The 18,982-nt window shown below is 48.8% G+C and overlaps 1 protein-coding gene across 5 annotated transcripts in view; it reads right to left on the bottom strand.

The window, feature by feature from the left end:
• LOC138513340 (guanylyl cyclase inhibitory protein-like) overlaps positions 1–7,925 on the bottom strand; it is a 392,388-nt gene extending 384,463 nt beyond the window's left edge. For 2 of the 5 annotated variants that reach the window (XM_069628102.1, XM_069628103.1), the window contains exon 1: positions 7,775–7,925. In XM_069628102.1, coding sequence (XP_069484203.1) covers positions 7,775–7,842 — 68 coding nt within the window. In that variant the 5' untranslated portion in view covers positions 7,843–7,925. The remainder of the gene's footprint in view (positions 1–7,774) is intronic. The other 3 variants (XM_069628099.1, XM_069628101.1, XM_069628100.1) reach the window with 3 other exon arrangements.
• Positions 7,926–18,982: the final 11,057 nt, after the last annotated feature.

The following is an 18,982-nucleotide window of genomic DNA, read 5'->3' on the forward strand; positions in this document are numbered from 1 at the left end:
TAAGCCAAGCCAACAGTGGTTCCGACCTATCTACTTAAGGTAGCAGTAGAGCGCTTCTTCCCCCATGACCCAGGGAATTCACTTACTGAGCTGGAGCTCTGCAGTTCAAGTAGACCATGCCCAGCCCACCAACATCCTTGTACTGGCGATGCTGGATTGTGGTGCGGCGGGCAATTTTATAGACTTAAACTGGGCCAGAGGGAAGCTGGTGCCGCCGAGACCCATACCGGTGGAAGGAGTAGATGGAACACCACTGTCGTCAGGTCCCATAACAAGTGAGACAATACCCTTGAAGATGAAGTTGGGAGAACATCAAGAATATCTGATATTTGATCTCATCAGAGCAGCTCACTTCCCTCTGGTTATCGGTATACCATGGTTAAAGGAAGCATAATCCTCTCATCGACTGGACATCCAATAGGGTGAGCTTTAACTCCCAGTATTGCGGGTCAAACTGCATGAACCATCCGGTAAAGAAATCTAAGGAAGAAGAGACTAACATCATCAGAACCGTGACTATATCCTCAGTTCCACTACAGTATCAGGAATTTCTCAGAAGTGTTCCAGGATACCTTACCCAGGCTATTACTCCCTCACAGGAAGGAAGATAGCGCCATAGACCTAATACCAGACTCAGTTGTGCCGTTTGGACGCATGTACCCACTATCTCTACCAGAAAGACGTGCATTAAGAGACTACTTAGACGCCAATCTACAGAACGGTCTCATCCAGGAGTCCAAATCGTCTTGTGGCGCTTCTTTGTTCTTTATTCCAAAGAAAGACTCCTCTGAACTACGACCATGTATCGATTATAGGGGTCTCAATTTAATCACCATCCTCATGGCGAGGACTCTGATATTTATCAGGGTCATGAACTGGTTTTCCCTGATCTGAAGATATTAGCGACTGCCTCCCGTTTTCTTCAGGACCTGATCCCTCAGTATCAGGGGCAAACCAATTTTCCTTCTACGGTCACACAAGGTAGTGATGGACTCTACTACCATGATACGGCCCTCTATATCCCCACCAAGAGACTACAGGAACAAGTTCTTTCCCGGTGTCACGATACATCTTTGTCTGGACACCCTGGAATCAGGAAGACATATGAATTACTCAGCAGAGGATTCTGGTGGCCTACACTCGGGAAGGACGTATACAATTACGTATCTTCTTGTCCCATTTGTGCTTCCAGCAAATGTCAAGCTGATAAACCCATTGGGTTATTGCAACAGCCTCAATTGCCGGGGCGTCCGTGGGAACATATATCCACCGACTACATAGTTGACCTCCCCAAATCGTATGGCATGACAGTAATTATGGTTACTGTGGATTCGTACAGTAAATTGGCCCACTACTCAGCCTTCTCACAGATACCCTCAGCACCAGAAACCGCAGCCACCTTTCTCAGAGATATTGTTCATCTCCATGGATTGCCCAGGACCATTGTTTCTGACAGAGGCCCTCAATTCACCTCCAGGTTCTGGTCTGTCCTTTGTCAATTGTTGGCTATTCACAGAGCCCTTTCTTCGGGTTACCATCCCCAGAGCAATGGACAAACCAAAAGACTTAATGCCAGCCTCCAACAATATTTGAGATGCTTTTGCAGTCCCCAGCAGGATGAGTGGTTTCGGTTTCTCCCTCTGGCTGAATTTGCATACAACAATTCTGTACAAACATCCATCAAGATGAGGCCATTTTATTGTACGTATGGCTATCATCCTCAACACTCACCTTGGTCCAGTGTAGTCTACCAGTGTCCCAGCCCTTGACAGTGTTCTAAAGGACCTCCATGAGGTGCATGCCTTGGCAAAAAAGGCACATGAGGCTAGTCAACAGTCACAGAAGAGATGGGCCAACAGGAGTAGACGCACCAACCCTGACTGGAAGACTGGTCAGTTAGTCTGGTTATCTACCAAATTCCTGCCTAAATGGGTCCACACCGGTAAATTTTCCTCACGTTATTTGGGTCCCTTTCCCATATTATCTCGAGTCAATCCTGTGGCCTATAGACTCAAGCTACCTAAGTATCTCCAGAGGGTACATCCAGTCTTTCACACCTCCCTACTGTAGATGTACAAGGAAGATCCTTTTCAGTGAAAATTTCACGGGGTGCAGACCCCCGTGACTCAAGTTCCTGACGAATACGAGGTTGCCTATCTAGTGGATTCCAGATATCGCAAGGGCAGAGTACAATATCTGGTTCATTGGAAGGGATACCCAGTCGAAGAAAGATCCTGGGAACCAGAGAACCACATTCACGCCCTCAGATTGTTAAAAAGATTCCATCAATTGCACCCCGGAAAGCCGGGGGGGGGTTTCCGAGGAGAAGGGGGTATACTGTCAGGAACCGTGGGTGGAAGCTGTGGAATCACTGGAGACATTAGGCTTATATTCCTCTCCCCGCTCTAGTCCTCATCCAATATGGTGGTATCACGTATAAAATCAGACTCCGCCCCCCTCCCGGTGTTGTTTTTCTTTAGACAGCGCTCCGAGGCACACTCTTTCAGTTTCCCTCTTGTGTATCTTTGTCAGTTACGTCCTGACATTCCTTCAGCAGTTTCTGTGTGACCCTCTATTGTTCGCTGTTCTATACATTCTAGCTTTCCCTAAACCTTCCTTACTTTCAAGAGTCTTTCGCTGCTCCCCGCAAATCCTCCCACGTATCATATCCTTCAGCGTTCTTTTGCCATTTATTGCTTAACCGATCTGCTCTGGGATTCGTATTATTTCCGCGACTCTCCGCGCTTCACCCTACTTTTCCTACCTTTCGGCGTCCTATTGCCATTAATTGCTGACTTATCCGCCATTGGACTCGTGTACCTTTACGTGGCTCTCCGCTGGTCACCCTCGCTACCTATCATTTGGCGTTCTTCCGCCTTTCTTTACTTGCCCGATCTACTCCTTGATTCGGGTGCCTTTCCGCGGTTCTCTGCATTTCCGGCAGCGTTCGGGTCAGTGTTCGTTGCTATTTTCTTGTTTCAGACACTATCTGTATATTTACTGTTTTCTCTTAATTCCAGCATAGCCACTTGTACTCCATCTCTTCCCCTTGTATCCAGTCTTGTCTTTTTTGATCCTTTTTGCTGGTACACTTTCTCTGCTAGTCTGCTTCTTTTCCTTTTCTTTTCCCCTCTGACTCCTGAATTCTTTTTCTTATATTATCCATGTTAGGATCACCTTTCCACAGAAGCATATGGCACGCTTATCCCAAGTGTTGCCAGTCTGGCTTCCACTGGCTGCAGTATCCAGTCAACAAATTCGCCATTTCAGCTTTCAACAATCCGGACCACAGACTTCCTTCCTGTACTCTTGGTCATCAGGGTTTTTTCTTCCTCTTGGCTTTTTCCCTGAATTTGGGGCTGGCTCCCCGGGGTCCCCAAAGGGCAGATTCCCATCTCTGTCAAGGTGGTCTCCGGGGGAGCCAGACCCTATTTACACGATCGGAAGGACTGCAAGCCTAAGGAAAGGCTGTCACTTGACAAGAAGACCCGCAAGACATCTGTTACGGTTGCCAAGGACATGTCTTCCGAAGGATCAGGTGAGGAGGACCGGGAGGGTGAGGAGACACCTGACAGAGGAGGGGAACTGGGATTGGGTTCCAACCCCAAGGTGGGATCAAGTCTTCCTAAAGATGGAAATCGGGCAACACCCAAGGGCTGACCAAGGGAGAAGGTAAGAGAATCAAGCCCGCAGGAATGGACCTCAGATAGGGAGGGGTACAGATGATTGTACCAATCCTGCTCAGACTTCTGACAGATGCAAACAGGCATCAGACTTTTGCATGTAAAGGTGGTAATAGGGATAGACTCCGGATGCTCAAAGGAATCAGGCGATAAAGCTGTAATCACATGTGGGCGGGTCCCAGGTGGGAAGGGGAAATCGGATGTAAGGGCGCACTCTTGAAACCTCCAGGGAGATGTGCTACCAGGCGTTTGATATATGTGAGCGGAGCCCATGGACCTCTGAAGGCATTGGCAGCAGCCTCATTCACTCTATGGGGGGACATATCCAGGCTCCTGATGAGTAAATGCCAAGTCCTTGACAGGGTTGCAAGTGAGAGGAACGAGGCAGCCCCTCTAACACCCGTTGGCAAAGGCCTTCCAGTGCCGGGCATAAGAGATGGCATTGAAGGTGGAGACTATTTTGGAACCCGAAATGGCAGCCGCTAGTTCTGGAGAGCTACCCCCACATACTAGGCCCAGGCTCTCAAGGGCCTGGCCCTCAGGTGAAGATGGATGTTGCAAGGTAGGTTTAAGAACAGGCCACCTGAGTGGAGGAGTGCTCAGAGGGAGGTGAAGGCTGTCGTTCCGAGACATGGGGAAGCGGAGGAATCCATGCTTTCCTCGGACACACCAGATCTATGAGAATGAGCCATGGACTCTCTGCCCTGACCCGGAGAAGGAGCTTCTGGATGAGTGGGCGGGGAGGTAAGGAATAAACAGGAAGCCAAGCAGGAGAAAGGATATTTCCCTCAATTGACTCTGGATCCTTAGCGTGAGGAAAGGGGAGCTGAAAAAGGGTACCTGTCTAGGAGGCAAACAGGTCTATGGAGGGAGAGCCCCTCCATTAACAGCCAAGGTGGAATAGCTGGAGAGACAGAGAGTACTCCACTGACGATGGGAAAGGTGACTGAGAGCATCTGTTCTGGTGTTCAGGATTCCCGGAACATACACCACCCTTATGTAGAGGAGATTGTTTTCTACATAGTCGAGAATCTGAGAAGTCACCCTATGGAAGGTTGAGATCGGGTGACACTATGACGACTGATATAAATATATGCAACCTTCTTGTCTGTGCGGACCAGGGCATTCTTCACATGCATATGTGGGGAGAGATTATGGTGAGCTTGCCAAATTTCAGGCAGCTCACTCCATGTGGAGGATCTGGCCAGGTCAGCTGAACTGAGAGGTCTTCCAGAGTGGCACCCCAGCTTATCTGGCTGGCAATGGTTGGCGGGACCATAGGAAGGGGGGTGACAGCATGAACCCTGCCAGAAGGATGAGGTTCTCCAGTCACCATTCCATTATCTTGCGAAAGTAAGCTGTCCTGGGAATCCACTGGCTGTAATTCTCAGAAAAGGCATCCCAGAAGCCGTACAAATGGGCGGATGTTGTGTATTGTACAAGGTACTACACATTCGTTGGCAGCCAGATCAGCATGCACTGTGAGCCTTTGCACGGAAGGAGGCCCCTAAACAGGCAGAGATGGAAGACGGTATTGGTATGAGTTTGGCAGACCTGGTGCAGGGAAAGGGGCAGGCACCAGATGAGTTGGTGCTGATGAAGCTTCTGCAGATTCCAAAGGTTGACTTGGTGTCAGGTAGGACTTTCGGACATTGAGGAGCGAAACGACACGCATGCCAGTGGAGCACACAAGAATGATAGTGTGGTCGTCTTCGTCACTAGATGGAGCTTGGATCAGCCAGCCATCAAGATCCAGGCGTAGTGAGACAAACCTCTGATGGAGGATCCTCACAAAGGGGGTCAAGGGCTTAAAAGATATTCTTAGGGCTGACTTCAGGCCAAAAAGAAGCACCCAAAACTAGAACTGGGCCTTCTCCAATGCAAACTCCAGAAATCGCCAATGTTCCAGCTGGAGCGGCATGTGAAAGGAAGCATCCTCCAGGTTCACGGGAGTGAGGCTGTTTCCTGGAGATAACATTGGAATGATGGACTGGTGATGCTCCATCCGGAAGGCGTGGGTATCTGTTGGGGTTGATAATGGGCCTCCAGGCACCTGACAGCTTCAACACCAGAATAAGAATGGAAAACACTCCCACCCTTTGCTCTTTCTGGGGAACAGCAGCTTATGGCCCTCTTGTTCAAGGAAACAAAATAAACAGCTGTTGATAAAGTTACCTTACAGGCCACCAGTCTGCATCACAGCAGTTGAAAAAAAGGATGAAGTGACATATGTTTGTCTAGACCTTATATGGCACCCCCATGGGGGGGGAAGGGCTGTAGGGGTCGCCCTAAAAATGTATACACTTCTTTAGGGGCAGTTTCCAATGGGGAATCTAATAGTATGGGACTAAGAATATGGATGACGGGGTGAAATGTCTCATGGATACAGTAAACATGCCTACTTATTCTGTAGTGATTTATTTTTCTGCCCAAAACTGCACTAGAAGATGTGCTTTGAACATGTCTACAAAAGAGCCCCAACTGTGTGTTAAAGTTACTGATATATTGAAATATGTTATGTTATGTTACTTGGCATTTATTTAGCGCCCTACATATCATTGGTATGACCTCACAACGCTGGTTGTTTAAACGCCCTCAGGAACCGCAGTTCAAGTCAGTAGAGAGTGTGCCATATGGTGCGTGGGTGCACCGGATATGTGTGCAGCTGCAGTGTGTTGCTCTCATAAAACTATTTAGCATTGATTAAAGAGGTGCGTGCTGCACACGCTGGCAAAGCTTGCTATGCCCAATAAAACTGCAAAAGCAGAAAATAAAGACACGTCAAAACTAATTGCAAATGATGTCCTCTTTTAGTAGCAGGTGGAACAGCCCATTGTTGGTTCCTGGTGCGCCGTCACAACCCTGACGACTATAAGAGAAGATGGCCGCAATCAAATGGATTCTGTAGTATGGGTGCCTAACTAAGGCTCAATGAAATAAAAATAAAATGACCCCATCATTCTACATTTCCTATCCTCTGATCAGCTGTGCAATCAAAATGACATTTATCAACCCCGTGGTCTCTGTCGGTGTCCTCTGCCCTTCACTTGAGAATTGGTTCATACTTAGATTTACCACACGACTTCCTTCTTCGGCCCAGGGATCGCTGCGCAATATGAACTCCGGAGCCCATTTTGTTTAAAAAGAGTAAAGCTCTACCGTGCTGCTCACGATAGACATTGCCCAGCCATGACCGGCTCCAGTTGAGTTTCCACCCCCTCACCCATCCCCCCCCCAATCCCCAACCTACACCGTGCCGCCTTATGAATCTCTGCCCAGGGTCGGACTGGGGCAAGAAATAGGCCCGGTCACCCAAATAAAGTGGCCCACCCCTTGCATCGAAAAAGTGGCCCACCCCTCACCTCACGACCCTTGACCTCTGATGACATCACCTGAAGTGATGTCAGTTGACCCCACTCCAAAGTGACATCCCGGGTAGCAATGAAATACGACCTTTCACCCCTTGACAAAACAGGAAGTGGCATCAAATAGCATTGTTCCTAAGTACACCAAGTTACTGTGAATCCAAGCAGACGTCCAAGCCCAAATGATAATATGTTATTCTATAGCACTTATGCTTAAGCTATTTTTATAGGACAAATATGCATACAATATCACACAACCTGTATTGGTACTCATGTATCGACCTAAGAAGGATGAAAGGCTTTTTGAAAAGAAAAAAATAATGTGAAAAAATATATATTTATTTTCTATTTTTTTTTCTTCCAAATCGGCCCAGGCATGGCCAGAAACCGGCTCCCACTCCCCAGGGAACGATTTCGGGCCGGCCACGGGCCGTAAGGCCGAGGGGCCATCCGACCCTGTAGAGACTGCCTCTTCCGCCGTGACGCAGCTCGTAACGTCAAGCAGCAAACCCACGCCACAGGAACGCCATCAGCTACATTAGCAGGGCCTATCTCTTTGTGTGAGGCGGTTTCTAAACAGACCCAACTACCTCAGCAATATTACTACGCACAGAGCGCTGCGTCACCAGCTCCCTTTGACACGGAGCGTTACAAATGACTATTTACGAACAGCAAATGCATTTTCGCAAATTGAGCAGCAAGCAATAGACATGTACAAAAAATTACCTGTACCATTCATGCAGTTCAAAAACATAGGTGGTGGTTTTGCGCGGTAAGGTGCCAGCCTGTCCCATGTCTGATCCGGAAACGGCACTGTCTGTTCCTCTGCGCACTCTGAACGTCAGCACCTTATATTGGTTTAAAGATTATCGACAGCTTACCCTGAACTTCGGTTTATAAAGTCTGCTGCGGCCCTAGATTGACATTTGATGAAGATTAGACACTGGCAGATTAGACACTCTGGGCGCAAATGTGATTACTTCTGCCTTAATCCTCCCACTGTCGCCATGACAGTATAGAATGGTGCCTTCATTGCACCGAAGGCGGGCCATTCATGCAAGCCTTTCTAACAGTGGGAGGGATTTGAGAATCACGTTTCACAAGAAATCATCAGTGCAGGTTTACTGTAGCCTAAACAGAAAAACAGAACTCACCAATTGCTACAGTTATCAATGAGATGGATGTTGTGACTAAAGTCCCTACTGGGCTCGTGCACTGCCAGGTGTCATGTACACGTGGCACCGACCATGTGATCAACTGAATAAAGGGTAGAGCGGCTTCCCGCTCGGCAGTATTATGCCATCATGACTCCTGCCTGACACGTTATTTAATGCGGCACCAGCGCTGCTCACTAGTCAGTGGGCCTACCCACCATTGCCCTCCACCACCAGGGCCCGGGACCACCGGTCTCTTTAACATTGCCAAGGAGGATCGGTTACCAGACATTTGGTCGAAAAAAATTGGTCGACTGGACAAATGGTCGAACCAATTTGGTCGAAAACCAAATGGTCGAATTTTAATTATTTTTATATTTTCACCCCCTTTTTTTTGGGGGACCTTTTTTTTCTAAAAAACCCTTTTTTTCCCTAAACGAAAACCAAAAAAATACATATATAAATAAAAATAAAAAATCGACCATTTGGTTTTCGACCAAATTACGTCGACCATTTGTCTTTCGACCAATTTACAGTCGACCACTTGTCTGGACACCATCCGGGTTACCAGACATTTGGTCGAAAAAAATTGGTCGACTGGACAAATGGTCCCGAAGAAAAGGGTCTCGACCTGCCCCTGCCTGGTGGCTACAATGAGAGACAGTCGGTCCCTGCCACGTTACAGGCGTGGCAAAGTGTGCCAACGGCGTTGGCGAAGCTGTGGCGTGCAAGACACGAAGGTCCAAAATGGTGCCCACAAGGAGGGGCGTGGCCTTCTCGCAGGGTCCGCCGGCCTTCCCGGCAGCACATGGATCAGCCGGCCTCCGCGACATGTGGCCCACGAGGGTCACCATCAGCTCACCACCAGAGGTCACCCCAGGTGTTGATGGGCTCTGCAGTAGAACATTACATATTGAAGAAAAGAGAACGGAAGAAGCGCGGCATCCGCAGCATTGGTTTTAAGGTCTCCTGACTGTGGGAGCGAGTGACAGCGTAACTCGGAGCACTCCCACCAGCATCCACCTGCCAAGGGAAGAGCGAGAGAAATGGGATGGCCTCCGCTGCAGAGGGCACCCATGTGCCGGCCTCATCATGCTCCTGCCCAGGGGGAATGAAGGTGCAGTGCCGCCGAGATGAAAGAAGGGGAGCGGATGCAGCCGCGCTGGAACAGACGGCACGAGGTAGCACGGAACACATGATGGTCCCGCAGGAATGGGAAATGGTACCGGCCGCAGCTTCGCAATGGCAGGTGGCGAGAGATCGCACCAAGAAAAGACCTGATCCCGCCGGAGAGAGGAAGGGAGCCGCCAAGATCACCCTGGCCACGGCACTCACACAGAAGGGTGCTTGTACTGCCAGGATAAGGGTGAGGCCCCAGCCGCTGTTTGTGCCTGCTATGGACGGGTGGGAGATCACGAGCAGTAAACTACACCGGCACCAACAAAATCCTGACAAACTCTTGACTGTGCGGGCCGGTCTGCTGCCAGGTCTGCCCGGAAAGGTGGCGGGATGTTGCCTGCAGTCCTCACACTCAATGCACAGCAGATGTGGCCCCTGGGGCACCCAGGTGCGGCTTTGCTTGTGTGCTAGCAGAGAGGCGCCATTCCCCAGTTGAGACAGACTCTTTGAGCGCCCCAGTGTGTTGGACCCCACAATGTGCTTTTGGGGGAAGGTGTGTTTCTGCCTGTCGGTGGCGCACTTAATGTGGACACAGTGAAGGGCCCCCTGAAGCTGTGATCCTGTGGGCTGCCGGTAGACTCAGTAAAAAAATAAAGGGGGACCTCATGGCTCATGAACTGAAGAAGTCCTGTGTGTAGGGCGCTATTGCATTGGCCCAGTATGCCCAAGTGCATCAGCTGGCAATGTGTGCTGCAAGTGTAGGGGGCATGGGGCAACGCCACATGTTAATGTTCTGATCAAGGTCTTGTCGTTGTTTTACCTTCTACCCCCGGCATGGGATGTTGTGACTAAAGCCCCTCCTGGGCTCGCGCACTGCCACGTGTCATGTACATGTGGCGCCGGCCATGTGATCAACTGAATTAAGGGCCCAGCGGCATAAATCATGGAGTCTCATGCCACCATGACTCCTGCCTGACACCTGTTATTTAGCGCATCACCAACGCTGCGCACTAGCCAGTGGGCCTGCCCATCATGGCCCTCCACCACCAGGGCCCGGGACCACCGGGCCTCTTAACAGTGACCATGCCATTGTATTTATTTATTTTTTATTTGTTTATTTGCATTTTTAAAGCGCTCACACAGCCCGCAGGCATCGAGGCGCTGTAAATGTTTATTTTGTCTTAGTTGCGTATTTATAACGTGCTTAAATATCCCAGAGGTTTCTAAGCGGAGACCCAAGGATCGAACCTGTGTTGTTTCGTGTAGTCTTGCTTCCGAGGCGAACAAGTTGGCGCTGAGCTATCCTTCCGGGACTTGTGAATATAATATCCGGTTTTGAAATATCGGGTTATTATAAAATGCCCCATATGCAAGTCAGTAGGAAAGCAGTCAAATTTAGCAAATGATCCAGAATACAATGAATGCAATCAATGTATATCATGCAGCGTCTAGGCCTCTTCTTTGAACTTAAATATAGCTGTGGTTCCATCAAAATTTTCCTTAGGCCACGGTGATTCATATGTTGGGCCAGGAAGAGTTTCTTGCGCCCACACATTCCCTACTTCCCTCCCTAAGAGACCGGACACTGTGCAAATAAGCAAACAGACACATTACAGGCTCTCCTTTTGGGGGAAATATTTCACATTGCACAACACAACACAAAGAGGTATGGTGACCAGACGTCCCGGTTTTGCTGGGACTGTCCCGGTTTTTGGTGCTCTGTCCCCCTTCCTCAAGATTATGTTTCCATTGGAAACTGCAGTGGTCCCGGTTTTTGGTAGTCGGTCTTTATAGCTGACAGGCAGGAATGCACAATCTGACACAGAAGAAATGCTGCATTGTACAAGTTAAGATAGTGTTAGTTTGGGATAAATTAATTATAATATGTGTTTCTTTGAACAGTAACACTTGAACCCCTTTCTCCTCCAACCTCTACTGAAGTGTAGTGCCTTTACAACCACTTTGAAGAGTTAGTCCGTTCGTGTGCTTACAAAGTATTTAGCACCAATTACCATTATAATACGCATCCGTTCCTTACATAAATGTCCGGCGTTTCAAACTTTCTTAGGCATTTTGGCCATTCTTATGTAAAATAAAAATAAAAAAAAGATAGGTTTCAAATTGTGGGTGGAGCAGAGGCCTTCTTAGATTGTAATGGATTCCTAGAACTTATTTCTGACTTAAATATTTAAATGGCCTTCTAAAGTACTTTGATGGGACATTTGGTGTTCTACAACCAGAGATATAGTGCAATTGTGTAGTCAAATGGGAGTGGAAAATGATGCTAGTTCCCACTGCAACTATTACTAATGGGTGGTCCTCAGGGTGGGTGAAAGGAAGGGTACGTTATAGTGGGCCGAGAAAGTGTTCGACTGAACGGACCACCGTTCTAGTTTGGATATATTTATTTATATTTATATATTTATTTATTGTTCACATGTTAGGCGGTAATACAGCACTTTCCCCTCTCCCATGCACTTGCGCGTTCTCAATGTCGCTGGGCCAAGTAAAACCGTTGTTTTTTTCTCCCCTGTTCCCCTCCCTTGTCTTGTCGCGCTCTGAAACACTTGTGTACGAGCGCGATATAAATAAAAAATCAAGCAATCAATCATAGCTCCATGAAGGAGGCTGTCATGCCGCGGCGGGGATGGCGTGTGTGGAATCGCTGGCGGTTCTGTCCGCCGTAGCATTTCACTCCTCGTCTTTTCCGCGTACCGCTCTAGTCGTTGTACGCGATCGTGACCCGGAAGTATAAAGCACTCCACTTCCGGGTCGCATACGCGTTGCAACGTTTCCGGGTTCCCTCCTGTGTTGCTGCCGCTCCCGTTACTGGTGAATTTCCTGCCTTTCTGCCTTTCGTTTTCGCTGTTCCCTCACAGCAGTGTCCCACCCTTTGTTTCACTGCCTTGTGCAGTGCCTTGTCCTTGTTTATCCTTCCTTTCTCCTTTTCCCCTTTTTTTTTGCCTCTCCTTACCTCTTCCTTTACTCCCTTTTTTCCTTCCTTCCCAGTTCTGTCCTTCTTTCCTATCCCTTATACCCATTTTGGATCCTCCACCTGCCAGACCTGTGCCTGCTTACCGGACTGCCTGTGCTCAATCCCTTGTACCTATTTGGAACTTCCGTCTACCTGACCTGTGCCTGCTTACCGGACTGCCTGTGTTCAATCCCTTGTACCTATTTGGAACTTCCGTCTACCTGACCCGTGCCTGCTTACCGGACTGCCTGTGCTCAATCCCGAAGGTGGGCACGTATCGACCGTCCATCCTCCTTTTCGGAACTTATCACGGCCGCCCTTCGGATTGATTTCCGGCTCTCGGAACGACAGTCCGAACAAAAAAAGAACAAACTCTACAGTCTCCCTCCCCTGGAAGCCCAGTCGCCTTCTTCTCTACCACCTTCACGTCAAGGCAAAGAGGAACCGATGCAGATCGGTACTGCTCGTGCACCACTCACCCCGGAAGAATGGAAGAGACGAAGGGATGGCAATATGTGTATGTATTGTGGAACCTCTAGCCATCTGTTACGGAACTGTCCTGACGTCCCTCCGAGGCGTTCGGGAAACGAGCGCCCTCGGTGAGTGTTGGGATGCACTCCCGAGGGGCCATTCCTAGTCGTTACGCAACTCTGTCGGTGGCATCTTCTGGGATACCGGAGGATTCTAGGTTGATGGTTCTGTCAGTCACTCTTACTGTGGGCAGGACCGTGGTCCCAACTCAGGCTTTACTCGACTGTGGTGCAGCCGGCAACTTCATAGATACCTTGTGGGCTAAACAAAAGGGCATAAATCGTCTGGCCAAACAGGAGGATCAGAAAGTCGAAGGAGTGGATGGTGAGCCTTTGATTTCCGGCATGATCACACACACACCACTGAAGAATTACACCTAACTATCCAGCAACATACCGAAAAGATCTCGTTTGACATCATCCGAGCAGCCCAATTCCCTATCATACTAGGGATAAGCTGGCTCCGAAAGCACAACCCTCACATAGACTGGGCAAAGAACGTACTCAGTTTTCAGTCCACCTTTTGTAGATCAGAATGTCTACCTGAACCAAGGTTTGAGACTGTACAGACTACCAGTGTTTACGACTCCAGACTCATACATTGTCTTCCACATCATCTACAGGAATACACAGAGGTAGTGACAGAAAAGACGCCTAGCGACCTTCCTCCTCACAGACAGGAAGACTGCTGTCTAGATCTTGTTCCTGGTGCACTGGTACCTTTCTGTAGAATGTTCCCTTTATCTCTCATCGAAAGACACTTCCTCCGGGAATATCTGGATAACAATCTGGCCAACGGGCTGATAAGACCTTCAAAATCACCAGCTGGAGCTTCACTGTTTTTCATCCCAAAGAAGGACACACAAGAGTTGAGACCCTGTATTGACTACAGGGGTCTAAACAAGGTGACCATTAAGGACAGATACCCCATGCCTCTTATCACCGAAATCATCCAAGCTGTTCATGGCGCCACAATCTTCACAAAATTGGATCTCCGGAATGCCTACCATCTTCTCCGGATCCAAAAAGGGGATGAATGGAAGACAGCTTTGTGGACCCCCTATGGGTTGTACGAATACCAGGTGATGCCCTTTGGGCTCGTCAATGCCCCTTCGGTGTTTCAGCATTTTATGGACTGGCTTTTTTTAGACCTGCTGTGTCAGACCACGATTGTCTATCACAACGACATACTGGTGTATTCAAGGACTCCGGAAGAACATGTAGTCCATGTCAAAGAGGTCTTCCAGAGACTAAGAGAAAACCACCTCTCGGTCAAGTTAGACAAGTGTGTCTTTTCTGCAAGCTCCATCCCATATCTGGGTTTCATATTATCCAGTCGGGGTGTCGCCATGGATCCCCGCAAGGTATCCGCCATTTTGGAATGGCCTTCACCTAAATCCATCAAGGATGTACAAAGATTCCTAGGACTGGCAAACTTTTACCGGGAATTCATATCCAACTTTTCCCACCGGATTGTACCTATTACCACTTTACTCAAGAAAAGCTCCAATCCATTTTCCTGGTCCAGCGAAGCTGAGGATAGTTTCCGCAATCTCAAGAAAGCCTTCTGTACCGCCCCCATCCTTCAGCAGCCAGATCAAGACCGACCCTTCATTGTCGAGACAGATGCTTCTTCATCAGCTATTGGGGCAGTTCTTTTGCAGGAACATCAAGGAGTGTAACATCCAGTCTCCTATTTTTCCAAGACTCTCAACGACAGCCAAAGGAACTACTCAGTCATAGAGCGCGAATTACTGGCCATGAAGTCAGCCTGTTTGGAGTGGTGTCACCTCCTACAAGGAGGTAAACACCCATTCTCCATTAGAACCGATCACAAGAATCTACAAGTCCTGCGACAGTTCGAGTGCTACAACACATGTCAAGCACGTTGGGCTTACTTCTTTGCCCAGTTCAATTTCGACATTACCTACTTCCCAGGGCAACAGAATCTGGTCGCGGACGCTCTGTCTCGCAGAGGAGACTATATGACAGAATCCGACAGGACACACAATCTGATGTTCCCTTTGCCAAGGCGAATAGGAGTACTGTCCACTTTCTTAAGGCAAGTGAAAGAAGCTCCAAAGGGGGTTTTGAATCCGAGAGACACCCACAAGACATCATCTACGACGTCAAGGAAGGACTCTACTTTGTGAAAGGCAAACTATATCTACCCACTCCAGAATTTCGGAGATTGGCGTTAAAGTGGTGTCACGACTCCAAGTTGGCAGGTCATCGAGGTACTAAGGGCACGTTGGATTATCTGCAGAGGCACTTTTATTGGCCGGAGATGAGACGAGACGTGGCCTGTTATGTACAATCCTGCATGACATGTCTTCACAGCAAGAGTTCCCGTATTAGACCTTTGGGGCTTTTGTAACCTAATCCTGTTCCCGACGGTCCTTGGGAAGTCGTTTCTACCGATTTCATCGTGGACTTGCCTCCTTGCCAAGGGTTCACATGCATTATGGTGGTGATTGATTTCTTCACTAAAATGGCTCACTTCTCTCCGTTACCAGGTGTACCGACAGCAGCAGCTATGGCCGAGACATTTATCAAGGATGTCTTCCGTCTCCACGGGGTGCCTAAGAAGATCATCTCAGATCGAGGTAGCCAATACACCTCTCGATTCTGGAAGAATCTCTGCAGCCGTTTGGGTATAGAGAGAGCTCTAACGTCCGGGTTCCACCCTCAGTCCAACGGACAGACGGAACGTCTAAATGCCACCTTAGAGCAGTACCTACAATGTTACGTGAACCTTCAACAGGATAACTGGGTTTCTCTACTACCTCTGGCAGAGTTCTCCTACAATAACTCCTTTCATACTACTCTCGGTTTCACCCCTTTTTTCTGCAGCTATGGCTACCATCCCCGGTCTATACTGCCGGTCTCTAATGTCTCCACCACCTTACCCACAGTTGATTCCACTCTCGCCTTGTTGAGAGACGTTCACCTGCAGGCTAAACACAACCTTAGCGAAGCACAAATGAGATACAAGGGCCAGGCCGACAAACTTCGTAAACCAGTACCTGATTGGGGGGTGGGTTCTCAGGTCATGTTGTCCACAAGATACCTACCACGATGGGTACACCCTTCCAAACTCTCCCCTAAATTTCTGGGTCCTTACGAAATCACCCAAGCTATCAACCCGGTAGCTTTTCGTCTAAAACTACCCAAGAGCCTTCAGAGGGTTCACCCGGTGTTTCATGCCTCACAACTTAAACCATTCCAAGCAGACATCTGGTCCCGTAAAGGGAAGAAAACCCCCTTGCCTGCTACTTCGACCCAGGAAGAATTTGAAGTAGCCCAAATCTGTGACTCCCGATACCGCCGGGGACGGCTGCAATTCCTGATACGGTGGAAGGGGTATCACTGGTCAGAAAACTCTTGGGAACCAGCCTCTCATGTACATGCCCCACTTTTGGTCCGCAGGTTTTATCGCGCTCATCCGGGTAAACCTGGGGGAGGCCTCCCTAGGAGGGGGCATACTGTCATGCCGCGGCGGGGATGGCGTGTGTGGAATCGCTGGCGGTTCTGTCCGCCTTAGCATTTCACTCCTCGTCTTTTCCGCGTACTGCTCTAGTCGTTGTACGCGATCGTGACCCGGAAGTATAAAGCACTCAACTTCCGGGTCACATACGCGTTGCAACGTTTCCGGGTTCCCTCCTGTGTTGCTGCCGCTCCCGTTACTGGTGAATTTCCTGCCTTTCTGCCTTTCGTTTTTGCTGTTCCCTCACAGCAGTGTCCCACCCTTTGTTTCACTGCCTTGTGCAGTGCTTTGTCCTTGTTTATCCTTCCTTTCTCATTTTCCCCTTTTTTTTTGCCTCTCCTTACCTCTTCCTTTACTCCCTTTCTTCCTTCCTTCCCAGTTCTGTCCTTCTTTCCTATCCCTTATACCCATTTTGGATCCTCCACCTGCCAGACCTGTGCCTGCTTACCGGACTGCCTGTGCTCAATCCCTTGTACCTATTTGGAACTTCCGTCTACCTGACCTGTGCCTGCTTACCGGACTGCCTGTGTTCAATCCCTTGTACCTATTTGGAACTTCCGTCTACCAGACCCGTGCCTGCTTACCGGACTGCCTGTGCTCAATCCCTTGTACCTATTTGGAACCTCTGCCTGCCCGACCTGTGCCTGCTTACCGGATTGTTCTTCCATCCGCGCACTTACCTTCTCCGATCATCCACCTGAAATACTACTTCTAGGGGTTTTTTGTGCCTTCCGGCTTTTTTCCCCCTGTGAGGTGCTCTCGGTAGGATAACCCCCGTTGCCCCTATTTTAGTGGCACGGTGGCATCCTATCGAGGGCATCCTTATCTTCACAAGAAAAGAGAGAAGCCTCCACGACGTAAGGACGGAAAGATCAAGCAGAAAGAGGAAGGTGAGGAGTTGGGGGAAGGGGGAGAATCTGCAATTTCATCCGAAGAAGAAGATGTAACCGACATTAGTGACAGAGGCCCTTGTTCCGCAATTCTGTAAAGGCAGGCATCTTGTACCTTCCTAATGCCTGATTTGAAACACCCAATTGCTTTTTGCCAATAGTCATGTTTGCATTTCCCCTACTAGAGGAGGATATTAACCCATGGATCCCACTGTCCCTTTTTAGCGACTCGTATTCCATGGGATGAAGAATACAGATGTGCATATGTGAGACTCTCATTAGAAGACTTTGCTGTGGTGAGATTTCCAGTAAGCATCTAAAAGGTGGAACATATGTTTTTGGCATTGATCTTCTACAGAAACCCACTACCAGAGGCTTGCTTGGCATAAGGAGGAATACCAGGGCCAAAACCATAAACCATGTACAAAGGTGTGAAGCGGGTGGAGGCATATGTGCTGTGGTTCTATAAATGTTCTATGAGCCTGGTCTCTCATGCCTTAATAAACTAATCAAGTTCGTTTTACAGGGCTATTCATGATACTGCTATCAGGTGATTTCCGCTTTCCTCAAACGCATATTTTCCTCAACCCACAATTCATATCCAAATGTTTCTCCATCAAGTCAGATTTGCCACAACTTGGGAGCAGGATCTGTTGCGGGCGCAACAGATGCAGCCCAGCACCATTAATATGATCTGCATTTGTTTCTATGGAGGGATCATCCATTTTCAACGAGGCGGCAATTGAACAGACACCTCGCCCCTGTGGCGCAGGGAAATCACAGGACTAGTACCAACCAGAGGCGCATCCAGGATTGTCTAACAAGTGGGGCCTGAAGCTAATGTAGATGGGCCCACCGCGGTGACATTAACGTCTGTGAAGGCCCTCACAGCGCTGCTGAGTGGGCATTTACAGATTTCGGTTGGGCCTTGCCCACTGATACCCTACCCTATCCACGCCTCTGGTACAAACCGGTGCTGTGTCTGAAAACAGCCCTCAAAGTCCAGACTCATGTAACCACTGACCCTTGCCCACTTCTCAACGCTTAACTGCACTATCAAAAAGAATGAACAGCACCCCATGTAGCGTGAACCACTGTGCATGTCTTCCATTGGTAGCCATTACTAACCATTTCCCTTTCTGACTGCTGTATTCTACTCTGAACTCATGGCAGAGGAGTATGGCATTCATAACCTTGAATTAGAATTTTATTTGTGTTTTATCACTGGTTGGTGCTACACCTACATTGCTCATTAGAGCCCCACCCCCTCAACCACTGTGTCACATTATCACAGTCCCTTCCTCTCCCTGAACCTCTGAATCCTACCCCACCATTGAACGCAGAGGTGTTGCTAGGTCCGGAAAAGATCCAGGGCTACGGCCGCTAATGTCGGCACTGTCGGGACTCAGAGCTACCTGGTCTTTTGGGTGTAGCCCCTCAGCTTTCTATACGGGGCTACAACCAAAAGACCCGAGGCTATAGTCCCCCCAGCCTCTCCTAGTGACTGAGTTTCCCTCCTGTCGCTACTTAGATGTGCAACTTGCTTCTTGACTCTCTCGTTTTCTTTGCATCTCACTGTTTTTCTCTTCCTTCATGTTTTCTTCCTGCCATAAAAGAGCAGCAATGGCCGACCCATTCATTTTATTGATTTATGCGGCTTTCAGCACCAACCTAAGATTGGGATTATTTGAAGGCGCGTTTTCTCTCACTGTGCGCGAATGCAATGCTTTTTGCACCATCCCATTTTCTCGCAGAAACATTATATTGGTTCCTTGTGCAG

This window comes from Ambystoma mexicanum, chromosome 12, assembly GCF_040938575.1.
Source record: "Ambystoma mexicanum isolate Mex_15411 chromosome 12, UKY_AmexF1_1, whole genome shotgun sequence".
NCBI classification, from domain to species: domain Eukaryota; kingdom Metazoa; phylum Chordata; class Amphibia; order Caudata; family Ambystomatidae; genus Ambystoma; species Ambystoma mexicanum.